General features: G+C 29.0%; 1 protein-coding gene across 1 annotated transcript; it reads right to left on the bottom strand.

Moving 5' to 3' along the window:
- Positions 1 to 17,176: 17,176 nt before the first annotated feature.
- Positions 17,177 to 19,096, bottom strand: LOC128668081 (golgin subfamily A member 6-like protein 22). The gene is made up of 4 exons (XM_053740247.1): positions 18,898 to 19,096; positions 18,281 to 18,714; positions 17,705 to 18,216; positions 17,177 to 17,522 (listed from the first exon to the last, which is right to left on the bottom strand). Exons 1-4 carry the CDS (start codon positions 19,094 to 19,096, stop codon positions 17,177 to 17,179), a joined length of 1,491 nt encoding a protein of 496 aa, XP_053596222.1.
- Positions 19,097 to 19,400: the final 304 nt, after the last annotated feature.

Raw genomic sequence — 19,400 nt, 5'->3', positions numbered from 1 at the left:
ACTCATAACAATATTTTTTAAATTTTGAAAATGCGTGTGAGTGCGTAAAATGTTTAGTATTTTATAAGTTTTCGATGATTACTATATTAAACTTCTTATTATTATTAATTATGTCAAAAAGAAACTTATGATAGTACTTTTTAAATTTTAAAAATGCGACTGAGTGAGTGAAATGTAAAGTATTTTTTGATTTTCAAATTTTTTTGACACGAAATTTTGCGTTGAGGATTGAAAATAAGCATTAATTTAAAACGGGAAGTAACTATTTAGCACAAGAAATTATTTCTTACTCAAAAAATCATTTCTCACCCCAAGAAAATGTATGTATTGAATTCATAATGCATAAAACTTCGTGGTACAAGTAAAAATTTTTCACGCCAAGAAATTCTTTTTTTCTATTCTATTTTATAAATTCAGTAGTGATATTTCGGTTGTCGCATGACTGCAGGTTGCTTAGTATCATGCAATAAAAATTATAACTATATATATTACCGTAAAACCTCGAATCAGTTTTGCAGGTTGTCGTTTTTGTTCATGTTAAAGGAAAACTGAAACAGAATTACCGCACTAAATCGAGGTTTTACTGTATTATTATATTCGTTAAGATTATTTTCTATTATACGTATAATTGCAGATGACGGTGCAATGGTATATATACCAGTAAAGGGTGATAACGGTGTCTACGAAAGAATAGAAGTCAACAGCTTTGACGATGATGAGGTGGCAGAAGAAAATGCTGGAGTATGTGCTGTTTGCCTTTTGAATAGGCCAAAAGTTATAGTGTTTCCTTGTTTCCACTTATGCTTATGTTTACGGTGTAACTTCGGCCGACAGTTAGTGGATGCGGATCACTTAGCTGTAAATAGAAACAATCGATCAACGTGTCCTGTATCCCGTGGACTTGTTAACTCTACAACAGAAGTGTATATATCATAATTTCTCACAAAAGGAAGCAAAAAAATATTGAGTGATTTTAATATAAGATTTAAAAGAACTATAAATAAGTTAAAAAAAAATAATTACTGAAAAAATAACTTATTACTCACTACCTCGCATTTTCCAAACTTAAATTTTGAAAATATTATGATAAGTAATTTTAAAACTTATTGATAATTATTATTGATTTAGTATAATAATAATTTTAAACTTATAAAAAACTTTCTATTTTATGGAAATATTAAAATTATATATAACTAGAATATTTCTAATAGGAGCGACTGGAAAATGAGTTTTTTTAACTTTTATTGCTAACAATTGAAAATGTAATGTAACAGTTATTGATAATTTATAAGAACTTTTATATTTAGTAGAAATAAAAAAATTTAATATATTTAAAATCTTAGGACTGAGAGTGAGAGAATAACGAGTTACCTCCGAAATTACTTATTATAATTATAATTTTAGCACAGTAATTATTTTGCATTGACAAAATCCTTCTTATGTAACTCATTCGCTCTCACTTTTAAAATTTAAAAATATTATTATGAGTGACGTGAAACTTATTTATAATTGTTATGAATTAAACATGATAATTATATGGAATAGGCAATATCCTTAATATTTAGTAAACAAATATGATTTTAATATATTAAAAATAATATAAGAATGAGAGCAAGGAAATGATTTTTTCAAAATATTTATAGTTGTTATAAATTCAATGCAACATTTATCTGAATCTTATAAAATACTTACCATTTGACTCACTTACTTTCATTTTAAAAATTTTGAAAGTACTATAATAATATGTTTTTTGACTTTATTAATAATACGTAATAAGTAAATATAATAATTATCTGGATCTTATAAAATACTGAACATTTGACTTACTCACCATCATTTCCAATAGTTTCAATTTATAAATATTTGAATATTTGTACTAAATGTTAAGTATTCCATAAGTTTCAATCAATTATTATATTAATTAAATCTATAATAATCATAAATAAGTTAAAATATAACAATAATATTTAATAAATGTCAATTATATTTTTCAATAATAAAATAAAAAACTCAAAAAAACAATAGATGAATTTTATTCTTTCCATTTCTTATGTAATAATTAATAATTTATTCGTTAAAGTAGAAGCTGCATACTCTAGTCTGGTGGATTTTATCGTTTCTATCGTTCATCTGTTCGCTTGTGACAAACAATGATTTAATTGCTTAGTTAAGTATCATTCTAATAAAATAAAAAAGTTAAATATAAATAAAATAAAAATACGAAGCTTGCACTGCTTTTTACTCGTCGTCATAATTAAAATATATTATCTAGGTATTATTCAGATAATAATAATACAGCGCGGTATCTCGATTATCGACATACGTTAATCAATTTTTCCTGTATTTTATATTGCATGGTACATAAGCATATGATAAAGAAGTTTATTTTTTGGTAGTGTTTCTATGCGGTAGTGTTTTTATTGGGTAGGCTTAAAAAATGGTAAAGACGTTTTTAGTAGTATATTTTATTGGTAGTAATTTATTATGGTATATGTGTAATATGATTGAGTTATTTATGGTAGTCATATAAATGGTAGAGATGCTAATGGTAGGCATTTTTATGGGTGACCTGTATTGTGGTAGAGATGCTTATGGTAGAGATTGTTATGGTCGAGTTCGTTTCTGGGAGGGTTGTAATCTGGTAGAGTTGTAATGTGAGAGAGTTCTTCAGTGGTAGAATTATGGATTGGTTGAGATTTTCGCGGGTAGTGTTCAAAACTGGTATAGTTCGTGTGTGGCGCAGTTACTTGTGGTAGGCCTGGTTATGGTTCAGTTGTCGTAAGGTAGAGATTTTTCTGGTACACCTATTAATGTGCCTCCATAACAAGTCTCAGTACCAGCAACTTGCATCAGATATACTTATATTGACATATAATCGCCCATCGCGTGAATATACAGAACTTACATTCCCGCTGCGGGAATGCAGATCTTAAATTCACGCGGCGTGAATTTCTTGAACGTATATCCACGCGGCATACTCATATAACAACATGAAGAAATCAGTTATGACTAATAATTGATTACCTATGTTAACTTTTTTTTTATTTATAAAAACTAGCGTAGGACTGCCATACTATGATCATTATTTAAAAATTATATTAATATCAAATGTAATAATCTAAAAATGTAATTAATTGTAAGTTATTGCAGATAATAGTTTTACTAAATATTCTTAATCGTCTTTTAACTCTGGAAGACTCAATATTCAAGTCATAAAATATTTTGAGATATTGATAACGCAGCTTTTGACCGACCGATCATACGAAACGGTGTTGGTAACTTAACACTGTCAATTGTTAAATCATTTAGTGACAACGTCTCGATTTCATTGCTGTTGTTATTGTCAATTTCTTTGGTTGACTTCTCTTCTAATGAAAGATCGCTGACGCCATTATATAAATCGCTTTGAATTTTTTTTAGTTTTTTCATCGTCGTCTCAAAAATTTTTTGGGATGATTTAGAGCCAGTAAAAATTATATCTTTACAGACGTGAGAAAGTATATTTTTTTTCTGACTTTCTGACAATTTTTTTGGACTCGCGATCTCGCTAATCTTCACACGCCTCATTTTTGGAGTGGAATTGGTCTCTTGATCCGTCGGTTTTAAGATATCATCATTTTGTTTCCATCGATCAGGACATAATTCTTTTTCAAATAATGATAGATTGAAACATGTACGCGCTGCAAAAATGTGGACACATGGAAAAAGCCACGATTTATTAATTTTACAGCTGCATTGATTTGGCGTTGTATAAATTCTTTCATCATAAAATTCAATAGAAATTTTAATTTCCTGCGCATCTTTAATTTTGTATTGAATTCGCTTACTTAATGTAATTTGTTTCATAACATGGTTAAAGACTGGTTCAATGAGGTACAATTTGTACAGTTTTTCATCTGAAGTTAAATTGGAGTCGGTTACTTTTTGTCTCAAAATCGTTTTAGTTTTTTTATGCAGTGCTTCATAAGCTCGGCATTGCTCAAATTCAAATAGAGCATCAATAAATTGAACAAGAGTGTTGTAACGTTGAATAGCAGTTTTTATCTTTCCATTTAGTGACTCCAATCGATTATTTGTATCGTTTCCTAATGTACCGTTAACCATATTATGGACTGTCCATTCTTCTTTAATGTTGTGCCAATTGATATTGTAATATTGTAAGACTGAAGCTGGAACTGTTGTGGAAAATTCTTGATAGACTCGGTTGTATATTTTTGCTGTTTCACTTTTAGCAAGCTTGTTCAACAATTGAAGAGCTACGTTTTTTTCTTCTTTGCTAATACCCATATGCGAAACTGAAACTTCACGTTCGAAAGTCCTTAATGTATGAAAAAGACATATAGAAGTCGGTACTGACGGAAATAGTTCATGGAGGACATATCGTTCTACGAAGTCTTTGTCAGTCATAAAACTTTTTATTCTAGAATATGCTTCGATGTTATAGTTTTCAAAACAAGTCAAGAACCATTTCATTGTGTCTCGTTGTTTATTTGCTAATATTCCGACAGAAGCAATATTAGTTTATGCATTACAATATTCCACAACAATCAGTAGCAATGCAAAATTTCTTTTAAATAATTTGTACGTTCCGTCGATAAAAACGATGTCGGGATACAATTTAATAGCATTTTTATATTTTCAGTGATGAAAAATAATCCAACGAACTCATTTTTATCATTTTGTAAGATTTCTACATCTGCTCCTGGAAAAATAAAAATTTAGTCAACAGAATCACAAGTAACTGAATTTTTTTTTGGCTGTTTAATTTTCTTTCAACAATTTGATATTTATAAATTATTCTCAATTTAATGATTACATAAATGATTTCAATATTCATTAATAATATAACAAAAACAAGTATTTCAATGATTAAATAAAAAAAAAAAATATGCAACTTGTTCATTCATGTGGCCTTAAAAAATGAAGAATTTTTAGTAGTTGTTGACTTTAAAATAGATTTGATTTCTCATACATTATATATTCATTTCAATTTAATATAATTAGATGTATCGTTATATTTATTTTGTTTTTTAATTCAACTCATCAATTTCAATTGATTTAATTTAAAAATAAAAATCATCACAATACAAAATTTCAAAAATCTTAAATTTTGTTTACTTGAAATTGAGAAGTTAATTTTCTGAATCAGTTTTAAAGAATTAAATTGAAAAAACTGGGAATCAAAAATGAAAATTGGTTTTTTGACAGATCTTTCCATACCCAAAGAGCCAATAGGACTACTCTGTTTAGAGAATCTTATAGAATCCAATAGATTTTCATAAATTCTTATAGGGATTTTATGAGTATGAATGAGTTTTTTGAGAAGTGTTATAATAAAGTATAGAGTCTTATACATACAGCTATAAGAATCTATCAGATTTTTAAGCAGGGCATTGAAAATATATATGTAAACAAATGAAAAAAGATTAGAATAAAGCTAATATAGAAAAATTATATATCTATATTTTTCTTATTGTTTTTATACTTAAAAATTTTAAATAAAATCCGAAGATTTGTATTTTATTCGATGGGTACAGTTTATTTTATTTTAATAATACGAGCAATCGAGGTAAGTACTATTAATAGACTTAACGAAACACTGAACAAGCTAGTAGAGTAGCATTGAATGAGAAAATTTGGAGCTTGTAATGTACAGAAACGTTGACGTGAAGAATATTTGAATCCGACCAATGACATTGTATATGTACACTGATAAAAAAGTTGACTTGATTCAAGAGCGAAAATTTTGAACCAAGAATTATATTTTGAAGAAAATGATTTTCTTGAGTGAAGAGAAAAAATTCTTGAACCAAGAGAAATTCACTTGACCCAAGAATAATTTTTGACTCAAGAATTTTTTCTCTTGACTCAAGAAATTCATTTTCTTCAAAATGAAATTTTTTGTTCAAGATTTTTTCTCTCGAATCAAGTCAACTTTTTTTATCAGTGTATGCTACAAGGCGCAATAAAAATTGTTTTTAATGCGTTTTTTTATCTTTTTTTAATTACTCAATAGTAAATATGATCATGAATAATATAGAATCTAAATAATTTATTTTGTTTTGTATGTAGATTTAATGTTACCGTATTTTTCCCGTAATAATGATTCTGCCGCTGGTAAAGAATCATCATCAGCCGTTGTTGAGGCTTGGGCGATATTGTGGAGATCCTTTCGCGGTATTTTTTTTTTGAAATTCCACTTCGATCTTCTTTTGAATCAGAGATTTGGGACATTTCATTTTTATTAAATCCTCAACAATTATTTTTTCCTCAGGATTTAAATTTCTAATTTTGGGATAATACTCGAAATATTCCTAAAAAGTAGAGTAATTTAGTTAGTAAAGAATATCTATCACTATTAAATGAATGCTTTTATTTTTTTAATTATTTATACAGTATAATAAGTATGATCTTGACGTGAAATTTTTGTTAGTCAAATAGCTGTTTGTCAGTTCAATCGTAATTATGACTTTTGTGATGTTTCAAAGAATGCCTATTCAAAGTTGAAATACACACAAATAGTTGTTCGAAATATGCAAAAGCTATTTAATAAATAAAAATTTGGATGCTAACAGTATAATTAAAATGTAACAAATATAAAAAAACAAAAATAAAAATTTAAATTTGAACAATTGCTAAGCAAATAGTAGATGAGTATATTTTTCACGCAAATACAACAAAAATCGAAATTATATTGTAGTAATATTAAGGTAATATTTACATCCAGAGTTTTTTTTATCGTACCTGTATTTTCGAGTACCAGTTCAAACAATATAAAAATGATACTTAACGTTTCTTCATTAATAGATTTCAGTAGAATGGTACGGATTACAAACCTGTGTCCCTTCATGATTGTGATTCTCGTTGAATTCTTTGACGGCTAACTTTTTTCTGTCTTTTGTGACGGTGATCCGAACAAAAGCAGGACAATTTTTCTTATACGTGCTATAATAATAAATAAGTATACAAATTAAATTCAAGCTTCTTATAAAATTCTAATGTATCGCAAATAAAAATATCTGAAATTTTTGTAGAAAGTTTTTAACTTGTAAAATTTTTTTAATTTCATGAAAATCTGAATTTATATATATACATTAGGGTGTGTCATATCATTTCGGAGCAACATTTTATTTTTTAAGTTCATGTGAAAAAAATCATAGTTAAATAAAAAAAAAATTTCGCGCAATAAAAAAATTCTAAGTCGATTACAGACGTAGCTCATTGAAAAATTCGATTTTCCCATTTAAATAACACGGGAAAAATTTTTTTTTAGCTTTAAATACTTTTAAATCCTTAACAAATCAATGAATTGAATAGACTTATACATGATTCTGGAGGAATTTGAACGCTCTACAAAAAAGGTCTCATCATTTTTTGATAAATCCATCTGTTCAATAGTTATTAGAGCTCGAAGTAAAATTAGAGATTTTTTTACTTTTCCGGTTAAACTATCCAACATCACAAAATGTTATAAGATCTTTTTTTTTGACAATTTTATTCTCTACAAATTAGTATCAGTAAAGTTTTTTAAAATTCCACATTGTTTTCTAGTTATTCCCATTTTAATGTCGAGCTCTAATAACTATTGAACACATCGATTTATCAAAATATGATACGAAACCTTATTTGTAGAACGATCAATTTCCTACAAAATCATGCATTAGTCTATTCGATCCATTGATTTGTTAAAGATTTAAAGATACTTCAAGCTTAAAAAAAATTTTTTCCCGTGTTATTTAAATGGGAAAATCGAATTTTTCAATGAGCTACTTCTGTAATCGACATAGAATTTTTTTTCTTGCGCGAAATTTTTTTTTTTTGTGTTGAACTATGATTTTTTCCACATGCACTTAAAAAAAAAATGTTGCTTCGAGATGACGCACCCTAATATACATATATAGATTATCAAAGCTATTATCTTACAAAATTATAAGAGTGTAATTAATCAAGCAAATACTTTAACAATACCTAGAACTTCTTTGTCCAGTAGATGTAGTTTTTCATTCACTGCTCATTTTAAATACATATGTTAGATTGTAATATACAAGTCTTTCCATATCATTGTCATTTATTACTTGCATTGGTTGTTTGGAGCCACTTTTTTTTTATGCTAGCACCGTTTGTCGACTTTGTTCATAAGTTTTTAATAGCTTACTTCGAGCAATTAAAAAACAATGTTTCATATGACGTTCATATTGCTCTATAACAGATTTTAAGTCATTATAACTGTCAAATACCCTGTTATCTAAATTAAAATCCATTCTGAAAAGTTTAGTGGATGACTTTTTATATACAATTGATCAAAAAACAACGCAGTAAATATCCAAACTTATGATTAGTAAACGTTAGTTAGTTAAATCTTCAATAAAGCATTGGGATAATCCATCCAGTCGTTACTCCTATCAGTAAACATAATAGATCGAAAACTGAGCTGTGATAATTTTTCAAAACACCCAAAGAGTTATATGAAAGTTCACCAGATGGAACTGAACACATATTCCCTTGTTTTATGCCATAAAACAAACTGTATTTGATTAGTTTTTGCTATAATAAAGGAATTTCTTAACTCAAAATTATTCTACAAGTTGGTAGAATTCATTACTACTTTTCCCGCCCTCATGACGACAGAATTAAAAAACATCGACGCATCGAATGTATCCATGTCTTAACGAATAAAGGAATTCTTCATATAACCGTGATCGAGCAAGTACGAACAAGTTCCGAAAGCTACTCTCGTCATTAATTATTTATTCGCGTTTTTTATAAAAAAAAAAAATACCAAATTTGGTTTAAATAAAACTGCTAATCAACTTTATTAATAAAAAATAAAAAAAAAAAATAAAACCATATAATTTAATTAGTAAATTAATAAAAATTATAATATAATATAATATGGATCGAACATTTCGCGTAGGGGAAACTTTTTCGACGTATGAAGAATTTACACTAAAGTTTGATGCTTTTTGTGAAAGTTCTGGACATAACTTTAGTGTAAGAGACTCAAAAAAAGTGGACAGTGCTAATTTAAAAAAAAATATTTTACCAGAGTTAAAATTTTATAAAAAATATTTTGTATGTCCCCGAGCGGGAACATTTCAATCTAAAGCTAAGAAAAATGCAAGACAACGAAAGTAAGTAAATAAATTACTATATAATTCGTTTTAAAAAACACAACAAGTATGATCTACATGTAGATAATTGTAATTATAAAATTTTTATATTTTCAGAAGCGAAAAAACCGATTGTCCAGTCAAGCCCTTCTTGAAAGCATCAGACGACGGGCAAAGTTTGCAAGTTATAGAGTTTGAGGATGTGCATAACCACCCTGTTACGGAGAAGGTAAAAAAAAAGAAAAATTTTTTATCGAAATATTTCAAAACTTAAATATCCCTTTCGTATTTACAGAAGAAACGTGGACTCGCGCGCCAAGATGGCGATCAATCTAATGATTACGAGGTTAATAACAAATTCTAACTCAAAAAAAAAAAACATATATATCTATATATATATATATATATATATATATATATATTTCTATATACACATATGTATTTGCATTAATAAATTTATCTCTCATTTAGTTTCCAGATAAAAGAAACAAAAAATCGAATGAAAAGAGCGACGCAAGTAAAAATGAAATCGATGAACAAGTAGTACTTGATAAAAAAAATAAAGACAACGCTCAAGATAAAATAGCCGGTACTAGCGTGGGTGGAAAAGAAGTGGTCGGTAATGTTGCTGATAACTTGCAAGTAGAAAATGTTGGTGAACACATCATTACTGAGCGTAACGAAGTGATCGTTGATGGCGTGGTAAGTGAACAGTAATTACCTTGATTAAAAAGTCTCATTTGGAATGATTTGAGATTACGTAACTCTTAATTATTTTAAATCATTCCAAGTTGTCTAAATTATTAAAGTATAAATAAAGTCAAATTTGAGTATAAATTTTGAAATAAATCAATATAAATCATATTGAATTACAAGATAATGAAATTTTATTTTCTGATTTGAAATTATTTAAAATGATTCAAACTTTCGAATCATTTCAAATTAATTACATAAATCCTTAAATTAAAAACTTCTCTTTCACGATTTTATATAGTTAAGAATGATTTATTTGAAAATTATACTTAAAGGCAGCATGATTTAACGATGTGGAGAGTTGTTGTAAATTATTTCAACTAATAATTTACAATTTAAAATAATAGGAAATTAAATGTGCAAAATATAAGGTTAAAACAAATGAAGACGTTGATGAAGAATGGTATTGCCGAGGATGTAAAAACTAATGTTATAACTATAATTAATAAAGTTTAATTACTTAATTTCTCACGATTCTCGTTAACTAGCTATGAAAATTTGTTACAAAATATTCAGTAAAGCACCGAACTTACAATGCTTCCCGCGCAAATTAATTCAAGTGGCGCAAATGTAAGCTCAGTGAATTCACGTCGTGGACAACTATGCATCACTATTACTTTAAAAATCATAAGCATAACTGATGCAAGTTGCTGGTACTGAGACTTGTTCTGGAGCTACAATGTCTGTATCTTCACGCAGCATTTTCAAATTAATCCCAGATAGAATCTACACATTACTAATATTATCAAGAAAGTCAGGGCACCTGTACTCGTATTCAGAATTCGTGCCTTCTAGATATAAGTATCATGCATGTACTTTGCTAATTGTCATTGGCATAAATATAGTTACACCGCTTTTTTTCGAATTTACAAATATCGATACACTAAGAATCGTTTAATGTATTTATTCACTACATTCAAAGTTTTTTTTTTTTTTTCATTTTAAGACTATCAAGTATGTTAAATGATTCGTATCATTACAAGCATTCAGTTTCTGATAGTTATAAACAATAATTAATTATATGTGTCTGTAATTAATTGGGGATTATTGTAAATTTTCATTTCATTATAATTCCTTGTTTTAATCGATATATATTAATATTCCAATCATGTGTCATTACTTTTTCGCGCCAAAAACAATTCAAATTTAACGTTGCTATGTTCGTGTATTGTCGACTTCTTCCGATTATACTCGTTTTCCGAACGTTCACGATGGGGACACTACTCATGAAACCAAAACGATTCCTTCTTTTCATGTTTATTTTCGTTCTGGTATAACCTTAACTTTGTCACAATTTTTAATTCCAAATGTTTTTCCTGATATTATTCATATTGTAATATTTAACTTTGGCTGAACATATCATAAGTTCTATAATCTACAGTTATAAAATAAAATTTAAGATCTGATTTAAAATATAATTTTTTTTATGACTTAAAATAATTTATATAATCTATTCAGTATTTAATTTTCAATGATAAATTTGTTCACGATTAAATTTAATTTAAAGTAATTCATTAATACATATGAATTATATTCACGTCATTCTTTAAGTTCACGCTAAGGCTCACGAGTAAGCTCATTTTCCTTAAAAATTTATATTCACGCTAGAGTCACGCTAGAGTCAGTTTTGCGTGTTGATAGAGTCGTCTTTTAAAATTAAGCATTTTTTTAAACTTTCGATTTCATTGTATAGTTACGCAGTTGAAATGTAATTTTCATAATAAAAAAAAAAATTTGATGAAATAATTTGATTATTTATTTATTAACCATTTCAATTTTACTTAATTATAACTTGATTCTTTCAGACAGGAATTTTATCATTCGTTTTTTTAACTCTCATGTATAAGTTATTTGATATCTAATTTTTATTACCGATTTTGGATATGTTTCATGGATTCTAATGATTTATATTGTGGCAGAAAAAATTTCAGATAAAAATTTTTCTATTTTAATTGCAGCTACATCATGAGACTAATAAATAATTAAACTTTATGGATATACTTCTATTTCGTACTTGATATTTTGTTTTGAATTTTATCAAAATTAAATTATTTGAAATACTGTTCGTGATAACAGCATCGAAACTCAGAGTTTCAATGTCTCTACAGTCAGTCGAAAGAAGTTAGAATAATAAGTAGTATTTATAGTTTCTGTTTAATTATAAATTGCAAATGACAATTAACGCTTACGCTAAAAGTTGATCACACCATTGATCTTAAATTTACTTTTTTCTGACTGGCTGCTGACACTAAAATTTCAAGTTCCAATGCAGGTAATGAAAGGGGATGTAGCTGAATGCTGGATTGTTAACATGACTTCACACTTACCTGTTTTAGAATCTTATTTTCTAAATCTTGAGTGTAATCAGCAAGCTTGTTCTTAATTCTTATTCTTATTATTAAAAAAAAAGCAATGGTCAATAGAGACTTTGATTTATAATTAATTATTATTAATGAAATTTAAAACTTATGATTGTACTTCCTATCGCTTATTATTATTTATTAACTAATACTACAACTATGCCAATTTCTGCTTTAAATTTTGCAAATTAAAGTTTTGAATATTTATTTAAAAGTGATGTTTGAAATGATAATGTAATTGTTCATTTATTCTATTTTTACTTTACTTATTTTATTTTGAAATACTTAGAGAACAATGAAAATAAAAATCAAATTTAAAACAATTGCAGAAATTCGTATTAAAAAAATAAATAAATAATAGTAATTAAAATTATAAATAATTAAATATTAAAATAAATTGTGAGAATTACACAAAATTAAAAAAACATAGTGATTTATTTTTCATATATACAATATTCATACATGTAATAAAAATAAATTAATTAAATTAATAATTACAATTTTAAATTACGACTTATGGACTACGAGTTTATTGAAAATAACTTCTGTATTAAAATTTAATTTTCGAAATGACTATATTTCTTTTAGATCAAAGAATTAAAAAAAAAAATATAAATAATAAAAACACAACTTAATCTATTCAATTACAAATGTGTGCACTTATAAGTGAAACATTTAATGTTATATACGTATTGAAAATAAATAAATTAAATAAGTAATTATTTGACATTGTTAATAATAAAGACCACGAATTTATATACTTATTAACCCTACACCCATGAAAATGTTTCAAAATATTACAGACTTGATAATATTAATTAAAAATATTCCTATAAATATATCATTGTAATTTTTCCAAATCTTCATTAGTCAGTAATTTTAAAATACTCCTCGTAAAAGTACTTGGAAGTTGAATGTTATTGAAAATATCATCAATTAAACTAATAGCATTGGATAGCAATTTTTTCCGTCCTAATGCTTTTCTTAAACGATAAGCAATCATTCCACCGTATAGTGGAAAAAAAGATTCAATGTTCAAATTTAAAATAGTACTATCACTAACATACTTTAAACTTAAAGCTAATTTGTGTTCACATTTATTACATAGAACATTATAAAGTGTAACATTACTCGTACCAATATATGTTATCTTCAGTTTTTCAATTTCGCTTATGCACTGACCGCGCAATTCACCAAATTTTCCACTATCTACGACTGCTAAATTTTCTTTATCAATGTAACAATTCGTCGCACTGAGTTTGGCAATACATTCAGTAATTGTGTCTTTAACTTTTTGTGAATAATTCTGCCGTGAAGCAAATGCTGTTTCACCATTAGTGTTTTTTAAATTAATATCAACACCAGCATTAAGCAGTTGTCTTATGATATTATCGTCGGTTGCGAAAAATGCGTAATGAAGCGCTGAATATTTATACGCTGTCACTATATTTATATCAACCATACTATGGTTCAAGATTAATTCTACTGCTTCCGAACTTCGGGATTGGACAGCAATATGTAGAGGACTTTCTTTTGAAAAACCACTTTCACTTACACTATTAACATTTGCACCGTATGTTAGAAGAAGCTCCATAATTGGTAAGTTTTCTTTAGTAATAGCACATATTAGTGGTGTTTCAAAATAATGAGTATCAAGGTTCGGATCAGCATTATTTTTTAAAAGTAGTTCTACAATTTTTTCATTACCTCGATCAACAGCAATTTGTAACGGTGATTTGCCAAAACAAAAATCATAGGTTTCCAACATCGCAGTCTCAATGACATGGTTTTGTAATAAAAACTCAGGATTTTCTTCAAGATTTGGCTCAGCTCTATACAGGTAATGGATCAAATCAGAGTCCTGAATTAGCAGAGTATTAACGTCTGCTCCGTAATTGATGAGGCTTTCAATTATACCCAAGTTCTCCATTATAACAGCAATGTGAAGAGCTGTACCCCAGTATTTACTTCTTGAATTCACATCAGCTTTCTTGCGGAGCAGATAGTTCACCAATCTTTTATCATTATTGAAAGCTGCTATATGAAGCAGCGTAAAACCACCCATGACTGGAACCACTGTATTGATATTTTCGACATTTACTTGTTTGATTAAGTTGTCAACGTATTCGCAATTGAATATTGAACGGATTGATTCCATCGTAATGAGTGATGCAATTAATAATTGTCGACTTTTAAATAATGAACTTTTAATTTTATTAACTCTGACACTTTACTGTGAGAGTAACTGTTCACTTAGTAATAACTTCAAGTTAAATTATTAACGATCACTGATTTTATGTTTGTAGTTTTGGGACAAGATTGACTGTACGACTAATCGTCTCAAGATCGAAAACGGTTTTGAATGATGTTGTCTATGGTACCTTCGATCTTAACAAAATCTCCCCAGATAATTACTTTTCTCCCCCACTCTTAAATATCTGTGGTCATAATTCATGAAGAGAGGGGCAAAAGGGAGTACTTAAGGAAAGACTGAGTTTTTGGCGGCTCGAATAGGGGAAGAAGGGAGGGGGATACTTACTTTTTGTCTCAATATACCACATTTATCGAAAATTAAAAATCTTTAAATTTGAAGCGAAATGCGTCGTGAAAAAAAGATTTGATATTTGCTCTTTTTACCCCTTTTATTTCTGCTAGTTTTGTTCCATGTGTTCGTCATTAATATGCTCCAACAAAAAAAATTTTTATATGGGGCAACATGGTCCCTCTGAAAAATCTACCAAAATTCGGGTATTATTTTATTTCATCTGAAAGCTACTAATTAATAAATTTTTTTCTCTGTGTCCATCTTTGGTTCATTTTACTCAATCCGTGGTTCGATATAGGGCGAATTCTTATACGGCGCGTACCAGGTTTTCAAACTACAAATATTTTTTATTGCAATAAAATTTATTTTACATAATAATCAGTTTGACTTCAAGTAAAGAGTCTCTATGTTTTTATCTCATTCGAAATTAATCGACTGAAATAATTTATTTATTTTTCCGTCAAGCTTTTGAATTAACAGTAGGGAACTTATGAATTCGAATTAAAGCTTAATTGTAATTTAAACTATAAGAGAAAATAAATTTAAACTGGATAATTATTCGGAACTGGTAGTAAAATTGAGGATAACTTGTGACACTTAAGCCAGAAAAATCTCAAGTGAGTAATTACTTACGCTTAAGCGAATACATATTTATTCCAACTTCAAATTTTGAATGTTAATATTTTTCCAGGGGCTTTGATATTTTATTATTTATGTTGCATTAAAAAAGTTATAAGAAATAAATAAAGGCAAATGAAATAAATTTAATGTGACTGATGTATTGCAAAAAAAAATAATTGTTTAATAAAAATTTTAATGACAAGAAATATATGATTTTTTTAATGGAATGTTTATAAATTTTGGTTGGTAAATATCATAAACTTGGTAATTATTTTTTTTATGTCTTATAGTTTTAAAAAAAATCTATATCTTGTTGCTCATAAATTGAATATTTGTAATTGGAGAATCATTTCGAAGATTCATCATTCGCTTCTTCAAATTTGTTTCTTTATAAAAAATTCTTTGATTTTTAATCTTTCAAATTTTATATTATAGTTAAGGGAATGGTCTTGATGAGTCACCATTTCTTGGACATAATTTTTTTTCTACTCTTTATTACTGTGAAATTTTAATTGAAATTCAAACCAAACTATCAAACATATTACAAAAATTTATTCAAACAAAAACTTATAAGGATATTGCGCTTTTGTATAGAAAACACTACTTATTTTTACTGATCCAAATCTTCCCAAATTCTAAATGGCTTTGAAGTTTCGCCATTTCTCCCCCATCACCAAATCTTTTTATCGTCAATACTTATAAGTTACACATTGCGATTTCGCTTTCAATATTGCGACAAATTTTTTATAAACTAAAAATATTAGTTCGTTTACCGAACTCTTGCGAAATGAGTTTTTATGCCATAAAAATTTTATCATGTATCTTTTATGGTTGATGAAAAATTTATGATTTTTAAAGAAAAAAAAAAGTTATTACTTCTGATCAACCTAATAACTTTTTTTGGTTCTTACTAATGTAAACTTTTTTTTTCGTTAATTCTTTTAGCTTGTTTTGTTCATCGACTACGATAAGTAAATTTTTATTTCAAGGCTAACTAATATAAATTTTCTTTATTTATTTTTCAATTCTTTCAGCTAAATTGTATATCAAATATTATTTGTTATAAAATTTACTTGAAATGTATAATCGTCACGATAAAAACTTATTTAAATATTTTTATTTCAGGGCCAACTATATATTAAATAGTTTTATTTGCACAACTTATAGGTCTTATACAAATTTTTACATAAATCATATTTTCATTTGGTAAAATATTCACTTCGTTATATATATTATTTCTTTCTTACTTTTTAACTTCTATAATTTATTTGTTTTTGGCTTCTTATATTTTTTGCACGTCACAGTCTTGGTATCCCGCTTGCACCACGCTCCGTAACCCTGAGTTGACTCTCAAAATTTCTTCAATTCTCTTGAAGACCGTACATAGTTTTATATCAACCTCTCCTTTTAATTTTGCTATCAACTTTTCTTCTACTTTTTTATCCTCTAACCCTCTCCACTCTTCTAGCAGCTCTTTTTCCTTCTCCACCCCTTCATATATTCCTTCACATTTCAGTAGGTGTATCAACGTTTCCTCCCTTCCTCTTCATTTTGTTGTTTATTAGACTATTCAATACAAATATGTGGTCCCTTGTCCCTCTTTTTTTCCTGAACCCCGCCTGACTTTCCCTTAAAATTTTTTCTTTATCTATCCAGTTATTTAGCCTCTCCGTCATCATAGTTGTCAATAACTTGTACCCTGTATTTAGAAGCGAAATTCCCTTGTAATTTTCTGTTCTTTCTCCGTCTCCTGCTTTGTAAATCGGAATTATCACTGCTGTGTCCCATCATTCTGGCATACTTCCTTCGTCCCATATTCTATTTATAATTTCGCCTATCCATTCAATGACATCTGGTGCACTGTTCTTTATAAATTCTGCTGCCATCCCGTCTTCCCCTGGAGCTTTGTGATTCCCGAGCTTTCTTATTGCGGCTTTCACTTCTCTCCTGCTGGAGTTTTCATCGAGCTTCGGCTCCTCTGATCGTTCATTACTACCTTCTCCTTTCCACGGCTCATTTTCTTCCTCTTCCGATTCTTCATTGCCTTCCCCATTCAGCAGATCACTAAAGTGCTTTTCCCATTGTTTTGCTTTTATGCTGTTGCTTGCAGCTCTTTTCTTTGTTCCTCTGAACCTATTTATGGCTTCCCACCATTATGTCATGTCTTTGGCGTTATTAATCTCCTCACACCTTTCCATCATCCACCTTTCCTTGCTCTCTTTGATTGTTTCCCTATATTTCTTTCTGCTTTCCTTCAGATTTCTCTTTTTTTCTTTGTTATTATCCTTGATGAATTCTTTGAGCTTCTTCCATACTTCTTTTCTTTTTTTTTACCCTCGATATTGTACCACTTTTTTTTCTCCTTTGTATCTTTGTCCTTCTTTCCTTTCATCACCATCCCCGTTTTTTCAGCCCCTTTTCTTACTATTTCCTTTATATCCTCCCACTTAAGCTCGTTTTTTTCCTCTACTGCTTCTGTCAGTGCTTCCTGCGTTGCTTCTGCATACTCCTGTATTTTTTCTTTCTTCCAGATCAGCTTATTTGCTCCAATTTCTTCCTGCTCTTCCTCCTCTGACATGCAGCTTCCTTCCTTACCCTCTTCCTCATTTCTCTTTACCTTATATCTCGCCAACACTGGTAGATGATCTGACTCTATTCTTTCCACCACTTTTACCTCTATTTCTTGCTCATCGCCTCTGTCCAGCGTTAGTATAAGGTCAATTACTGATCCTAAACTCTCTTCGTCTCCCCCGACGTAAGTTATTTCCCCACCTTCATCTCCTCTTGCTCTACCATTCCATACGCAAAGTCCTAACTCATCACACATCTTTAGTAATTTTTTTCCTTCGCTGTTTACTGTCTTGTCTCTCGATTTTTTTTTTTTTCCTCACTCTGCCTTCGTCCTCTCCTGTTACGTTTTCTTCTCCGATTCTCGCATTAAAGTCCCCAATGATCATCACACTTTCGTCCCTGTTTGCACATTCTTCTATCTGCCTTCTTAGCTCCGTTTCTAATTTGCTCATTCCTACATTGTTATACACTGTGATTATACTTTCACTTTCCTTACTTTCTTCCAACATCATTCCGTATTTCCATTCCCTGATGTCCCATTTTAATTTGCAATTTTTTTTTATCCCAATAATATGACCTCCCTTTGCTCTTCCTCTCTGTTTCTCTCTCGTCGCAGGCTTCGCCCACCATTTGAATTCTTTGCTCAGCCTCTCACATGTTATTTCCACCTTATCTTCCATTACCCATGTCTCCACTAGCACAACAATCTCGTTTTCTTCCATCATTGTGGCAGCTTTTTCTACCTCATTCATACCTGCAACATTCCAAAACTATATTTTCCTTCTATTTTCTTGCTCTCTTCCTTTATTTTGGTCCTCTTTCTCCTTGGCCTCTGTGTCTCTTTCTGTACCCACTCTCCACTCCTTTTTCTCATCATTCGCCCACTTTCATAATTTCAATTCTCCTTTTTTTTCATTCCAACACCACCATACCTCACCAATTTTTAACCTTTTTTGCTTCCTTTCTTTTAGTTCTTCCTCCAGCTCATTTCCATTAATTTTTTTTGGCTTTTCTTCAATGAGCTTTTCTTTTTCTTGTCTTCTCCATTCTTCATTTGTTTTGTCCTTTTTATCTTGTCTTTTCCTCGCCTCGCTCACGAATCTTTCCACCTCATTTTCCAAGCTCCATTCCCTCATTTCTTGAACATTCCTTTCATTCGCCCACGCGTTTTCTGTTTCCTTCACTCTTGATCGCCCTCTTTCCTGCCTTCCTCCACTGTTACTCTTTCCTTGTCTCTTTGTGTCGTGACTCTGACTGTCGTGTTGCTTTCCTTTTTTTTTTCCTCGGTTGCTTTTGTCTTATTTGGTATGTTCGTCTTACTTTCTTTCTCCTTTTTTATTTTTTCACTTAGCTCTTTAATTACTCTGTCCTTTTCCTTTATGCTTTGTTCTCTTTTACCAATTTCCTTCTCTAATCTTTCTATTTCCTGTCTGTGTCTTC

The sequence above is a fragment of the Microplitis demolitor genome, chromosome 6 (assembly GCF_026212275.2).
Source record: "Microplitis demolitor isolate Queensland-Clemson2020A chromosome 6, iyMicDemo2.1a, whole genome shotgun sequence".
NCBI classification, from domain to species: domain Eukaryota; kingdom Metazoa; phylum Arthropoda; class Insecta; order Hymenoptera; family Braconidae; genus Microplitis; species Microplitis demolitor.
Note: the sequence above shows the minus strand (reverse complement) of the source record. Positions and strands in the feature narration are given on the sequence as shown.

What these genes read in the sequence shown, in the direction of transcription:
- LOC128668081 (XM_053740247.1), bottom strand. Translation starts at nt 19,096, where the DNA reads ATGAGGGAATGGAGCTTGGAAAATGAGGTGGAAAGATTCGTGAGCGAG. An exon ending in CAGGAGAGGACGAAGGCAGA is followed by an intron (nt 18,217 to 18,280) that starts GTGAGGAAAAAA and finishes AAATTACTAAAG; the next exon opens with ATGTGTGATGAGTTAGGACT. An exon ending in GGTAAAAAAAAAGAAAAGAA is followed by an intron (nt 17,523 to 17,704) that starts GTATGGAAGAAG and finishes AGCCATAAATAG; the next exon opens with GTTCAGAGGAACAAAGAAAA.